At 41.2% G+C, this 13,591-nt stretch overlaps 1 protein-coding gene across 3 annotated transcripts in view; it reads left to right on the forward strand.

Annotated features, from left to right (window-relative positions):
* Positions 1 to 13,591, forward strand: part of MYO16 (myosin XVI) — a 588,255-nt gene that overhangs the window by 349,330 nt on the left and 225,334 nt on the right. For all 3 annotated transcript variants that reach the window (XM_054013071.1, XM_054013089.1, XM_054013080.1), the window contains 2 exons: positions 5,362 to 5,467; positions 10,326 to 10,443. In XM_054013071.1, the coding sequence (XP_053869046.1) occupies positions 5,362 to 5,467; positions 10,326 to 10,443 (224 nt within the window). The remainder of the gene's footprint in view (positions 1 to 5,361; positions 5,468 to 10,325; positions 10,444 to 13,591) is intronic.

Consider the following 13,591-nt stretch of genomic DNA (forward strand, 5'->3'; position numbering starts at 1 on the left):
ATAAGCGATGGTCACATCAATACCACCCTATACCGGAAACCTACTGACCGCTACACTTACCTACATGCCTCCAGCTTCCATCCAGGACACACCACACGATCCATTGTCTACAGCCAAGCTCTAAGATATAACCGCATTTGCTCCAATCCCTCGGATAGAGACAAGCACCTACAAGATCTCTATCAAGCATTCTTAAAACTACAATACCCACCTGCTGAAGTGAAAAAACAGATTGACAGAGCCAGACAGGTACCCAGAAGTCACCTCCTACAAGACAGGCCCAACAAAGAAAATAACAGAACACCACTAGCTGTCACCTTCAGCCCCCAACTAAAACCTCTCCAGCGCATCATCAGAGATCTACAACCTATCCTGAAAGATGATCCTTTACTCTCACAGATCTTGGGAGACAGACCTGTCCTCGCTTACAGACAACCCCCCAACCTAAAGCAAATACTCACCAGCAACCACACATCACTGAACAAAACCACTAACCCAGGAACCTATCCTTGTAACAAACCCCGATGCCAACTCTGTCCACATATCTATTCAAGTGACATCATCATAGGACCTAATCACATCAGCCATACCATCAGGGGCTCGTTCACCTGCACATCTACCAATGTGATCTATGCCATCATGTGCCAGCAATGCCCCTCTGCCATGTACATTGGCCAAACCGGACAGTCTCTACGCAAAAGAATTAATGGACACAAATCTGACATCAGGAATCAAAATACTCAAAAACCAGTGGGAGAACACTTTAACCTGTCTGGTCATTCAGTGACAGACCTGCGGGTGGCTATATTACAACAGAAAAACTTCAAAAACAGACTCCAAAGAGAGACTGCAGAGCTAGAATTGATATGCAAACTAGACACAATCAACTCCGGTTTGAATAAGGACTGGGAATGGCTGAGCCATTACAAACGTTGACTATCTCCCCTTGTAAGTACTCTCACACTTCTTATCACACTGTCTGTACTCGGCTAGCTTGATTATCACTTCAAAAGTTTTTTTTTTTTTTTTTTTTTTTTTTTTTTTTCTCTTAATTAATTGGCCTCTCAGAGTTAGTAAGACAACTCCCACCTGTTTATGCTCTCTGTATGTGTGTATATATATCTCCTCATTATATGTTCCATTCTATATGCATCCGAAGAAGTGGGCTGTAGTCCACGAAAGCTTATGCTCTAATAAATTTGTTAGTCTCTAAGGTGCCACAAGTACTCCTGTTCTTCTTTTTGCCAATACTCTGAGGTCCTTCTCCTCCTCTGTTACTTCCATGTGATGCGTCTCCAGTTTATAACAAAAATTCTGTTATTAATCCCTAAAATGCATGACCTTGCACTTTTCACTATTAAATTTCATCCTATTACTATTACTCCAGTTTACAAGGTCATCCAGATCTTCCTGTAGGATATCCTGGTCCCTCTCTGTATTGGCAATAGCTCCCAGCTTTGTGTCATCCACAAACTTTATTGGCACATTCCCACTTTTTGTGCCAATGTCAGTAATAAAAAGAGTATATAAGCTCCTCATTAAAGACTGAGGCAAAGTATTTGTTTAGATATTGGGCCATGCCTAAATTATCCTTAACCTCCACTCCATCCTCGGTGTTTAGTGTTTCTACTTCTTCTCTCTTTGTTTTCTTCTTATTTATATGCTATAGAACCTTTTACTATTGGTTTTAATTCCCTTTGCAAGGTCCAACTCTACATGGCTTTTGGCCTTTCTCACTTATCCCTACATGTTCTGACCTCAATAAGGTAGCTTTCCTTGCTAATCCCTCCCATCTTCCACTCCTTGTAGGCTTTCTGCTTTTTCTTAATCACCTCTCTGAGATGCTTGCTCATCCAGCTTGATCTACACCTCCTGCCTATGAATTGTTTCCCCTTTCTTGGGATGCAGGCTTCTGATACTTTCTTAGAGCCACAAGTTCTTCAGTCCAATCCACTTCCCTAACTAATTTCCTTATTTTTTTAAAGTTAGCCCTTTTGAAATCAAAAACCCTAGTCACAGATCTATTTTTGTTTATCCTTCCATTTAGTTTGAACTGAATTAGCTCATGGTCAAACCAAGGTTGTCCCCTACAACCATTTCTTCTATGAGGTCCTCACTACTCACCAAAACCAAATTTAAAATGGCATCCCCCTTTTGTTAGTTCAGCAACTACTTGGTGAAGGAATCCATCAGCTATCACATACAGGAAAATCTGAGCCCTATCTACTACTAGCACTTGTCCTCCAGTCTATATCTGGGAAATTAAAGTCTCTCATGATCACACAATTCCCATTAGTATTTACTTCATTAAAAACATTACAGAGATCTCTATCCATATCCAAATCAGATCCCGGTGGTCTATAGCACACCCCAAGCACTATCCCAGGGGAGGCTCCAGTAGCTTTCTTCCCCAATGTGATTTTTGCCTAGACAGACTCTGTCTTATTCATTCCATCCCTTCTTATTTCTTTACAGTCTACCTCATCATTGATATACAATGCTACTCCACCACCTTTGCCTTTATTTCTATCTTTCCTAAACAGCACATACCCTTCAATACCTGTACTCCAGTCATGACTACTATTCCACCATGTTTCTATTATCCCTATAATATCTAGTTTCACTTCCTGCACCTCCATTTTGTTACCTAGGCTCCTCGCATTAGTGTACAAGCATCTTAATTTTTGCTGTTTGGCTTCTCTCACATTCTTTACCTGATTATGCACAGACATTCTACTGCCAGTATCACCTATTAGACTGGTATCTACACTACCCTTCCTCCTTATGTCCATTCTCCTACCCATGGCTGTATCCTTTCTTACTTTGTTTTCTTCCCTCTCAATGGTAAAATCCAGCGTGGAGATTACCTGGACATCTCCCAACCATCTCCCCCAAATTCCTAGTTTAAAGCTCTCTTAATCAGTTGTGCCAGCCTCCATCCTAGAAGTCTATTTCCTGCCCTACTCAGGTGAAGTCCATCCCGAGAGAACAGTCCTCTGTCCATGAATGCTTCCCAGTGGCCATACATCCCAGAGCCCTCCTTATAACACCACTGCCTGAGCCATGTGTTGTTCATCATAATCTTGTCACACCTCTGTTGCCCTTCTCTAGGAACAGGCAGAATCCCACTGAAGATCACTGAGCCTCAATTTCCTTAAGAATCTTCCCCAGCCTGGCATAGTCTCCCTTGATACGTTCCAGCGAGAATCTAGCTGTATCATTTGTTCCCACATGAAAGACAATCAGCGGATTTTTTCCTGCTCCCGTTAGGATCCTCTTCAGCCTCAGGTCCACATCCCATATCTTAGCACCTGGCAGACAGCACACCCTTCTGTTCTCTGGATCAGCTCTGGTTACAGGCCTCTCTGTTCTTCTCAGTAAGGAGTTCCCAATCACGTAGACCTGCCTTTTCCTGGTGATGGTGCGATTCTCCAGTCTATCCCCTGTTCCCTCTGGCTGCAAATCCTCTCAATTCCTATTGTCCCTTGCAATCCTCCGCAACCCATCCCGTATCCTCCTGGGGCTCATATTTGGTGTTGTTATCTCCATTGACTCTTCCCCTCTTCCTATAGGACTAGCTGCTCTTCTCTTCTTCCTTGCCCTCTCACCTTCAGTGACCACCTGCTGTGCTCCTTCTTCATTTTCCAACTCCGCAAACCTGTTCCTGAGCTCTATTTCTCCTTCACTAGCCTGTCTTTTTCTCTGCCTGGTTTTCTTAGTCACATGCTTCCATTGTCTACTTTCCTCACCCAGCAGTCTCCCCTCAGAGTTCTTTGGTCCTGCTTCCATCTGGAAGTCTGAGCTTTTCCCTTCAGCCTTCTCATGTCTTTGCTCCATCATCTGCTCGAACCCCCTTCTAAACTCAACCAGAGTTTCCACCTGCATCTCCAATCCTCGGATATTTTCTTCCATCAGCTCAGTCTTGCCATCTAGGACAGGAGTTCACTAGGCACAGATTGTCATATGTACAGGATCTGTGTGCATACACTATAGAGACTGTCTGAGGCCACTGTCAAAGTTCCTGACTCTTTATAAAGCCCTTTTCTCCTTTGTTTCTTCCTTTGCACACTTTTTGTATCCTTGTCTTCTCCAGGCTTGAAGTGGCAGCAGGGGGAAGGTTTGTATTCTACAGACAAGTAATATATGTCAAAATCTCCTCTGTTCATCTCCCATTGACACAAGGAATGAGACTGAAGGTCACATGGTTCCCTCAATAGGCAACAGGCTCATCATCTGCCATGACCATTACAATTATGACATTTTCGTGGGCTATTGTAGAAACAGGGGTTTTTTTAAGTTAGCTTGATAGATAAGTAAAATGGGAGGATATATGTAGTTGCTCCCCTTTCTGTACTCATAATTGAACTTCGCTTGATTCAATTGCCTATTGAGAAATCTGTGATCTGCATGGTCCCTTCATAGATTTTCAAATGGGGCTTGCCTCAGTATCCATGTGTATTGGTGATTCTATGGAAGCTTATGATTTTTAATTCTGTATTGTTTTTCATCTCCTGGTCTTTCTCCTCTCCACTCCTTTATTTCTGTTGTGTTAATTTCCTTGCTGATACTGTGATGTCACTTCCTTTTCCCCTTCTCTTCTGTCTCCTCCCCACCTTCTTGTTCCTACCTCCCATTACCTGTTTTCTTTGCCCACTCCTTCCCTCCCATTCTTTGTTTATTCTTCTCCATGTGCAAGGAATGAAATGAAACAATAGTCATAATCTCTGAAGTCTGAGTATGTAGCACTTCAGAGATTGGGGAGCTTGAAAATTTTACTCTGCAGCTTGCCTAGAGAGCAGGGCAACATAGCAAAAGGAAAATTGCTGGCACGTCAGCGTGCCATATGTCAGCCAACTTTGGGCTTAGCTGTCTTTTTCTTCAGTCTCTTTCTCTTCCATTCCTCATTCTCTTGGTAAGTTTCCATCTCTTTCTTTTCTTCTCACCTTTGCCACTCCCATCCCCCTTCAAACACAAAGCCCCAGATATCTCGGCATTGGTATGATCACCTTGTTGGGCTCATTAAAAGGAATGGTAACAGCATTGCTATTAGAACACTACAGAGGATAAGAACTTTAACTTTTGATTGTCTCTGTGCTAATCTGAGGACAAGTGGAAAACTGTGCATATACTGGCTAGTGTCCATAATCATAGATTATGCTCCAGTTTGTCTTTTATGTGATTATTTAATATCCAGATTATTTAATGATAATATTATTTCCCAATTATGCCTCTATTAGGAATTAACATTTGTCTGGAGTATCCACTCCAGTAGAGATAATAGAGGCTGTAAATAATGTAATGTATAAAACTGAGACAAAAAATTAAATAGTGGCCTTTTTCTCCCTTCCCTCCTTTCTGCAGTGGAGAAAGTGGTTCTGGGAAAACTGAAGCCTGCAAACAAATAGTGAAGCACCTGACATGCAGATCCAATTCCAGCAGGAGTACCTTTGATTCAAAGATAAAACATGTAAGTAGTATTTTGAACTGTTTCAGAACATAGCATCAATATGTATTTTGACCAAGGAAAGATATTTTTACTTAGAGGAAAACTGTGAATTCCACAGGCATGCTCACATAGGGCTTGATCCTGCCCTAGCTATTGAAATATTTTAGGTATTTTGCATAAAATACAGATTAAAGGCTTCTTGCAGCCTTGCATATTCAAGTCAATGGAGTGTTTTTCCCACTGACTTGAATAGGAGCAGGATCAAGCTCACATTGAGCTGAAGAGATTGGGCCAAAATGTGGAAACCAGCTTTGCTAATATGGTTTTTGGTCATTTTGATTTTCATCCTTGCTTCTACATATAGGGAATGTCTATAGTACAGTGCTCACCCTTAAAAACATTCCTATTGCCTTCAATAACTAAATAAGATTATGTCTGTGTCTGTGGTGTTCCTTACATGCAGTATTGCTGTAGCAGTGTTGATCCCAGGACATTAGAGAGACAATGTGAGTAAGGTAATATCTTTTATTGGACCAACTTCTGTTGGTGAAAGAGACAAGCTTTCGAACTTCCTCACCCACCTTCTCCATCTTGGTGCTCCTTATGGCAAGTATAAAAAATATTGTGGAATCTGAAGTAATCTTATAGGAGACAAAATTGGAAAGTTTTACGGAAAATCACTGTGTCTTGGTGATACATACAGTACTATCATTACTATTCTCTAACAGTCACTTGCAAAAGAATTATTTTTTATTTACACACTATGTCAAATCCCCGTTAAATCAGATCACAATAACATAGATCTAATTGTATTCCTCTAGTATGACTTGTTCATTACATTTTGAAAGCGATATTAATCATTTATTTTTAGCTATAAATTTAGCAAAATGATTTCTATATGTTCTTAGTCATATTTTGCCATTACACCAAAAGGGATTGCAAAAGCCTACGTGAGGGCAGAGTTATCAGCCCTTTATTTGGAAACTGTAACATAAATTTATAAATAGATATAAGATGTATAAATTCTACTTAATTTCATACCTGATTTCTATAACTGGATCAAATTCTGTCAGGAAAAGCACGGGAATTGGCCACATGTATCCAACAGCAGAATCTATTTCTGTGACAGTAAATACTAAATACAAAGTTTTCATTCAGCTGGGCAGCGCAACTCACCTATCATTATACTGTTACAGCAGGAATCCGATGGTTAAGGTTCAGATGGACGCTCCAGTCTAAACCACTTATTTTTGGACTTTTATAACTGTTTCCAAAATGACTTTTTGGGCTCAACAACTCATGCTTGGACTTAGTTCCGCTGCCTACCATATTGACCAATATTGTCTTATTGTTTACTTGTACTCCCCCCATTTGTCTGTCTGTATACATCTGTTCTCTCTTCTCTTACACTGTAAACTATTTGCACCAGGGAATGTTCTGTGTTTTTACTGTGCCTAGCACAATGGGGTCGTGGTCCATGATGAGGGCTTCTATGCACTATGGGAATACAAATAATAACAGTAATAGTAATAATATTTGAAATGTTTTAATCTGCAGTCCATGCAGTCATTTCTGATTTCTGAATATTCTGCTTTTAAAAAACTTGTCAGTCTCTCCCTCACTCACCACCACCACTTAAACTGAACTCAAATTGTCGTTGTTTTGGAACTCAGACTTGTCATATGCATAATCTTCAATAAGAAATGAGATCTTTGCTAATTTTTAGGGGTTTTTTTGTAATAGCATTTGAAACTGACACACAGGTTATTCAAAACACACTATTTTCTTTCTGAAATATTCATGCTGCATTCTAGATAGAGAAACACTGGCCAAGTACAACTGACACAAATAGACAACCCTTCCATCAGTGATTTGGAAACGAGACGCTACAGATGTGCAGATACATATCTTGTACATTCACATTGCCGATGAGCTAAGAGTCCTACTGATGTCTGATTGGCTATTGGAAAACACAGCTGCATTTATATTTCAATAATTGTGTATTGAAATCTGATTACACTGAAATAAGCACAGCTGAATTTACTTCAAGCATTATACAATGCATTCAAACAAAGCCACAGTCTGGAAATTCAAATATTAAAGTTCTCAGAGCAGTGTTGACTTTATTGCATTGCACTGGTACCACACAGAGAGGTCTGAATCACTGGTGATGCTTTTTAAAATACATGCTTTGATATAGATGATCAATGAAACTGTGTTAATGTTAGAGTGGGAAGTGCAACTTTTCAGTTTTTTGCATTTAAATTCTCCTGTTTGATGTTGTATTAGCATAGTCATATACAAGTAACAAAGCCTTAGTTCATTATGTTAAACACAATGGGTCAAATCTAAAGCAGGTGTACATCAGAATAACTCCACTGACTTCAGTGGACCTACACTGATTTGCTCCAGCTGAAGGCTGGCCCATAAATCGTACTCCTGTATTTTAACTCAGTTATGATTTCAAAATCCAGATCAGATCTTCTATCACTTTTCCTTTCCTAAAATTCAGATTAAATAATAAATACGAAGAACTGGAGGACTCAGAGAATAAGTAACTGGGGAAATGACCAGCATGGTCCAGTGGATAAGGAACTGGAATAGGAGTCAGGAAATTTGGGTTCTGCTCCTGACACTGGCTTAGTCTCTGTCATTGGGTCAACTTCTATCAACACCCATGCAGGGGCAATTCAGATCAGTTAAGATGCTTTCCATAAAAAGTAAATGAGTACATGTGGTAACAGGCAGGCAACTTTGGTTTTCACTTTAATTTACTTTTTAGGAAGTACTGGTAAGCATGATAAGCTTAATTGATACCTGCAGCAGCTACATATAACTCTATTAAAGTCAGTAGAATTGTATCTCTTTACACAAGTGCTTAATTAGTCTCACTGGGCCAAATTCATCCTTGATATAATTCTACTGAAGTTACAGAACTAAATTAGCCAATTTTCTGCTGCCATCTACTGGACAAATAGCTAATTGAATTTCTAATATTTCAAGGCTACGTTTTAGTCACTGGTATTGTTAGTAAAAGTCGTGAACAAGTCACAGGCAGTAAACAAAAATTCACAGCCCATGACTTGTCCGAGACTTGTACTATATATCCCTGACTACTGGTGCTAGGGTTGGGGTGAGCAGCAGCGCGCGGCCTGGGACACCTGCTTCTGCTGCGGGGGAGGGGTTGGTAAAGCTGGCAGGCTCCCTGGCAGTGGCGACATGTCCCTTAGCTCCTATATGGAGGCACGTCCAGTGGAGCTCTGTGCGCTGTCCCGCCCCAAGCATTGGCTTTGCAGCTCTCATTGGCCGGGAACCGTGACCAATGTAAGCTGCAGGAGTGGTGCCTGTGAGCAGAGGCATGCGCAGAGCCCCACTGGCCATGCCTCCACTTAGGATGGAGCCAAGGGACATATTGCCGCTTCCCCAAAGTAAGCAGTGTCCGGAGTCCTCACCCCCTCCCACGCCGCAACTCCCTGCCTCAACCCTGAGCCCCTCCCACACACACACACTCCTGATGCTCCTCGTGGGGGGCACAGTGGCCTGAGACTGCCCTAGTAGCAGATGGTGCGGCTGGTCCAGGGGCTGCCCGAGCTGCTCAGGTGGCCCACAGGCCAGCCGTACCGGCTGCTGCAGAATTCACAGCAATCACGGAAAGTCACGGAGTTCATGACTTCTGTGACAGATTCACAACCTTAGGCATGCTTTTCTACAGCCTTGCACTTTTGTGTAGTAAAATAGTAGTGCATTATACCCAAGTTTTCCAAGGTGCAAATGAGAATGCAAGGTGCAAATTAGTTCTGAGTCAGGCTCTCCATCTAGTTAAAAAATAACATACTAAAGTGATGGTTTAGATAATACTTAGTCCTGCCTTGAATGCAGGGAACTGGACTAGATGATCTTTCGAGGTCCCTTCCAGTCCTTTGATTCTATATGATATATAGTGACTTAAATACACAGGGAATCACACAAACCCCGGCTCAACTAAATGAGAAAATACACTTTTATTGTAAAACTTTAAAAAAAAATTAAAAAGGTGTAAAAATGGCATCTGGATTGACCACTGCATGTTATATCTGTACCAGTCATTTGTTTGTGTGAGAGAAAAGTAAAACTTATTTTCTTTCTGCAAAATATGTTCTTTAAAAAAATAATTTGCCCAGTAAGTTGAATCAAGGAAATGCTTTTATAGAGAGAGCTGCCCCCCAAAAAATAAAAAATAAAAAATGCTGAGCTGGATTCATCTCTGTCTTACACTGGTGTAAATCAGGAGTAACTCTATTTGATGTCAATAAGCCAGATCCTCTCCCTCACTCCAGCCCCTTTGTGATAGTCTAATGGTGCACAGGGGCCATAAAGCTGCTAGATTTCCCCATCTGGGGAGGGCCCCAACTGGCACATAGCCAGCATAGCTATTGGCGTAGCTGAATTTGCGTATCTTAAATCGACCCCCCCCCCCCCCCCCCCCGTAGTGAAGGCCTGCTCTTAGAGGGTTTCAGATTGTTATAGTGAACTATAATCTGGTGTCTTTACTGAGTCCATGATTTTTAGTGTCTAACTAAGTTGTTATTTTAAGCTCTTTTGAAGGTATTATGCAGGTTTCCTTTGAGCTTGTCTCTTTCACCAACAGAAATTGGTCCAATAAAAGATATCACCTCACCCAATTTGTCTCTCTTACAAAGGCTTTGTCCTTTGAGCCCTCCTTATTTCGCTATGAACCTTGGCAAAGAGTTTCAGAAATAAAAGCACTATTTAGGCACACAAATAACTGGCCTGATTTCAAGTACTATGCACCCAACAGCTGCCACTGAAGCCCACTGAAACTCTTTCCTGATTACTTCTTGTCATATTGTCACTTCACTACCTTTATATTTTATCGCAGGTAAACTGTATCTTGGAGGCTTTTGGACATGCTAAAACAACTCTGAATGATTTGTCCAGCTGTTTTATAAAATATTTTGAGCTACAGTTCTGTGAGAAGAAGAAAGTATTAACTGGAGGTAAGTATTATTTATATTATGGTTGCATCTAGAAGACTACCGCATCTGAGTCCCATTATGCTAGGCATATAGAAAATGATGGTCCCTGACCCAAAATGCTAATTATCCAAAAGACCAGATGTAGTAGGCAGATGAGACAAGAGGGATTGTGGTATGAGGCAAAGGAGACAAAATCATAAAAATATTAGCATTTGTGTAATTATTAGCCAATCAGTAGCAGGAATCAGAAGTACAGAATTAAAAAGAAGTTATCTGTTCTACTTAACCACTAGAGGGCAGATAAACACAAGGAAAAATTGTGGAATACCTCCTATGTTTTAAAGGAAACTATATTTCTATATACACCTCTACCCCGATATAACGCTGTCCTTGGGAGCCAAAAAATTTTACCGCGTTATAGGTGAAGCTGCGTTATATGGAACTTGCTTTGATCCGCTGGAGTGCGCAGCCCCGCCCCCCTGGAGCACTGCTTTACTGCGTTATATCTGAATTTGTGTTATATCAAGTCGTGTTATATCGGGGTAGAGGTGTATGTTTATGGATTTTAAAAAATAAGATGTTTTTACTCTTCTAATGAAATTAAAATAAATAAAGGATCATTAACGTAGATTACAGCATTAGTAATTAGGGTTATAGGATGTATTTTAATATCACCTAAACCCTTAGGGCTTCCTTTTATACAGGGAGTTTCAGACACAAAAAATATTAAATATTTGTGAAGTGTGAGCCACAGTGAACATCATGGGCTAAACATGATCCTTGAATGCATTGTGGGTCTCCCACTGTGTGCATTTAGAACTGCATTCATTCTTTTGTGGGCAGAAATTGGCTCCATGAATTTACTTTGATAATGTTAACTTTATTTTCAGTCTTGAAAAATGATATTGAAGAAATCCCAACATTGGGGGGCTAGATTTTGACTTAGGGTATAGGGAAAGTAAGAGTCCACTCATCCTCTTATAGGTTCCTAGACTGTATGTCTGGGTGCACATGAATAGGTGGAAGCTTGCTAATTCCCCACAAAAGCTGGTTGGTGAGAAGGATGGAGAGTGGGTGTAACTTTGGCATCATCCTCAAAACACTGGCCAGCAAAGCTGGGCTATCAAGGGGAGGTTGTAATTTGGTGGCAATACAGGCCATTGGCTAGAGCAAGAGGTAAGCATGGAGGGAATTGTATCTCTCAGAGGCACAATTCCCTGAACTTCTCCTGGAGTGGCACAGATATGTGGCAAAAGCTACAGTCTAGCTTCTGGGTAAATTAGATTGAATTGTCCTCACGTTTCCAAAATTATCCATTTTTTTAAACATTCTAAATTGGTCTGTGCTTTCAGAGAAGTCCCCTAAGTACATTCTCTAGGTATATTTCAGTTCACGGAAATAAGGACAAAAAATCTCATTTCAATTTCTACGGGAGAACTCACTGCACCTTAGTAAAATTAGATGGTTTATTCTTTTCCCTTCATGATGAAAATATCATGATGTGTGTAACCAAAAGGATTTTTTCCATTAGGAATATGATACTTATGAAGAACATTTAAAACTAAGAAGGGTAAAAAGGTTTTTCATTTATAAATCACTGCAGGATGATTTGAAGAAAGAAGGTGATTTAAACATCAACGTGGACTAAAACCACATTTTGACTTGAGATTGTAAGATTAAAGCTAAAGGTTGTAGAACTCAGGTTTTAAAAATCCTATATTTCATATATCTTTAACTGAAGTCAATAGAGCTACTCCATGTATAACTAACAGAGAGAGAGAGAAACACACACACCTAGATTAAAATAACATTATTAAGGTTGCAAAGTCAAGCAGTCAGAAGTTAGGAAATGCCAGATTAAGGTTGCCTATGCATTATATAATACAGCCTTTAATTACATGATATGAGACTAAATATACCAGGCCTCTGTGGCCCCCTGCTCAAGGTCCCATGCTCTGCTGCACCCCACCCCAGGAAATAGTTCTCTGAGAGGAAAAGAGCAGCTAGTATTACATCTCCACACTTGCCTAGAGAGGCATCCGAGGAGCAGCCATTTTGAGAGCCATTGAGATCTGGTCCTGTAGCAGCTAGAAGGCCTTGGGACCAGCACCAGCCAGTGTAGGCCCAGCAGGCCAAAATAAAAGGAGGCGCCTGCTGCTAGCAAGACAGTTCCTGGTTGTAACCTGAGGAGTGAAGAAGGATGCCTCCTAGGCCACAGTTAAAGGAGCCAGGGCAGGGCAGGGCCTGTTTGTGGCCACAGTTGAGGGCATGAGTGCAGGAGAAACCCTGCTGAGTTGATTGAGGAACTGGGAATTAAGCTTAGATGGGTAAGAAACCATTGTGTTATAATTGGTGCTTTACTTGAGTTTACCAGGAAGGAGGTTGGACTGTGTGACCCAGCTGGAGGTCTGAGCCACAGAAGACCTGCAGGGGACAGAGGTAGCTGAAAAAAATGGCACCACTGTGCCAGGACACCGGGGGTTGCTCAAAGAAGTGAGTGCAACTCACCAAAATATGGTACCAAAAGCACCGCCTCTTCTCAAGGAGGGAATCATAATACAAAACAATTCTTACGCCCATCTCAAGCATGAGATCTCTGATATCTTGAATCTGCAGATGAAGCAGCAGCAACAAGTTCAGGAGCATGAGTCTCAGGCTTGGTAGGTAGCCCACTATTACAGTGTCCAGATAGGCCCAGCCATCACAGACACCAAAGGGGAAGAAGTCAGACAGTCCTGCCAATGGGGCAGGTACTGTGGGCAAGAGGCACCTGCATGTTGGGTTTGCCCCTGAAGTAACAGAGATAAAAGGAATTATTGGTGGGTGCTGAGTACTGAAGCACCCAGGGGAGGTCTGGATCACAAAGGTCTGCTTTCAGATGCCAGAGACTCTGATGGCTGTTAAAGAAACTGACAAAACACAGTCCCAGAGCCAAGAAGAGTGAAGTCACAAAGGTAATGTATTTCATTTGTGGGAAGCTAGAGCATGTAAAGAGACATAATCTGGCAAGGATTTTGAACTGGAAATAGAGGGGACCTCACTAGGGGGGTATGAAAAATAGTGTAACAAGACAAATCTATACCACTGTAGCTCTGTTGATTTCAGTGGTTGGAATAATATATTGGTGAATCAGGTCCATTAGCATATACTAACATGTAACTTATACCTG

Source organism: Malaclemys terrapin, chromosome 1 (assembly GCF_027887155.1).
Source record: "Malaclemys terrapin pileata isolate rMalTer1 chromosome 1, rMalTer1.hap1, whole genome shotgun sequence".
Classification (NCBI taxonomy): Eukaryota; Metazoa; Chordata; order Testudines; family Emydidae; genus Malaclemys; species Malaclemys terrapin.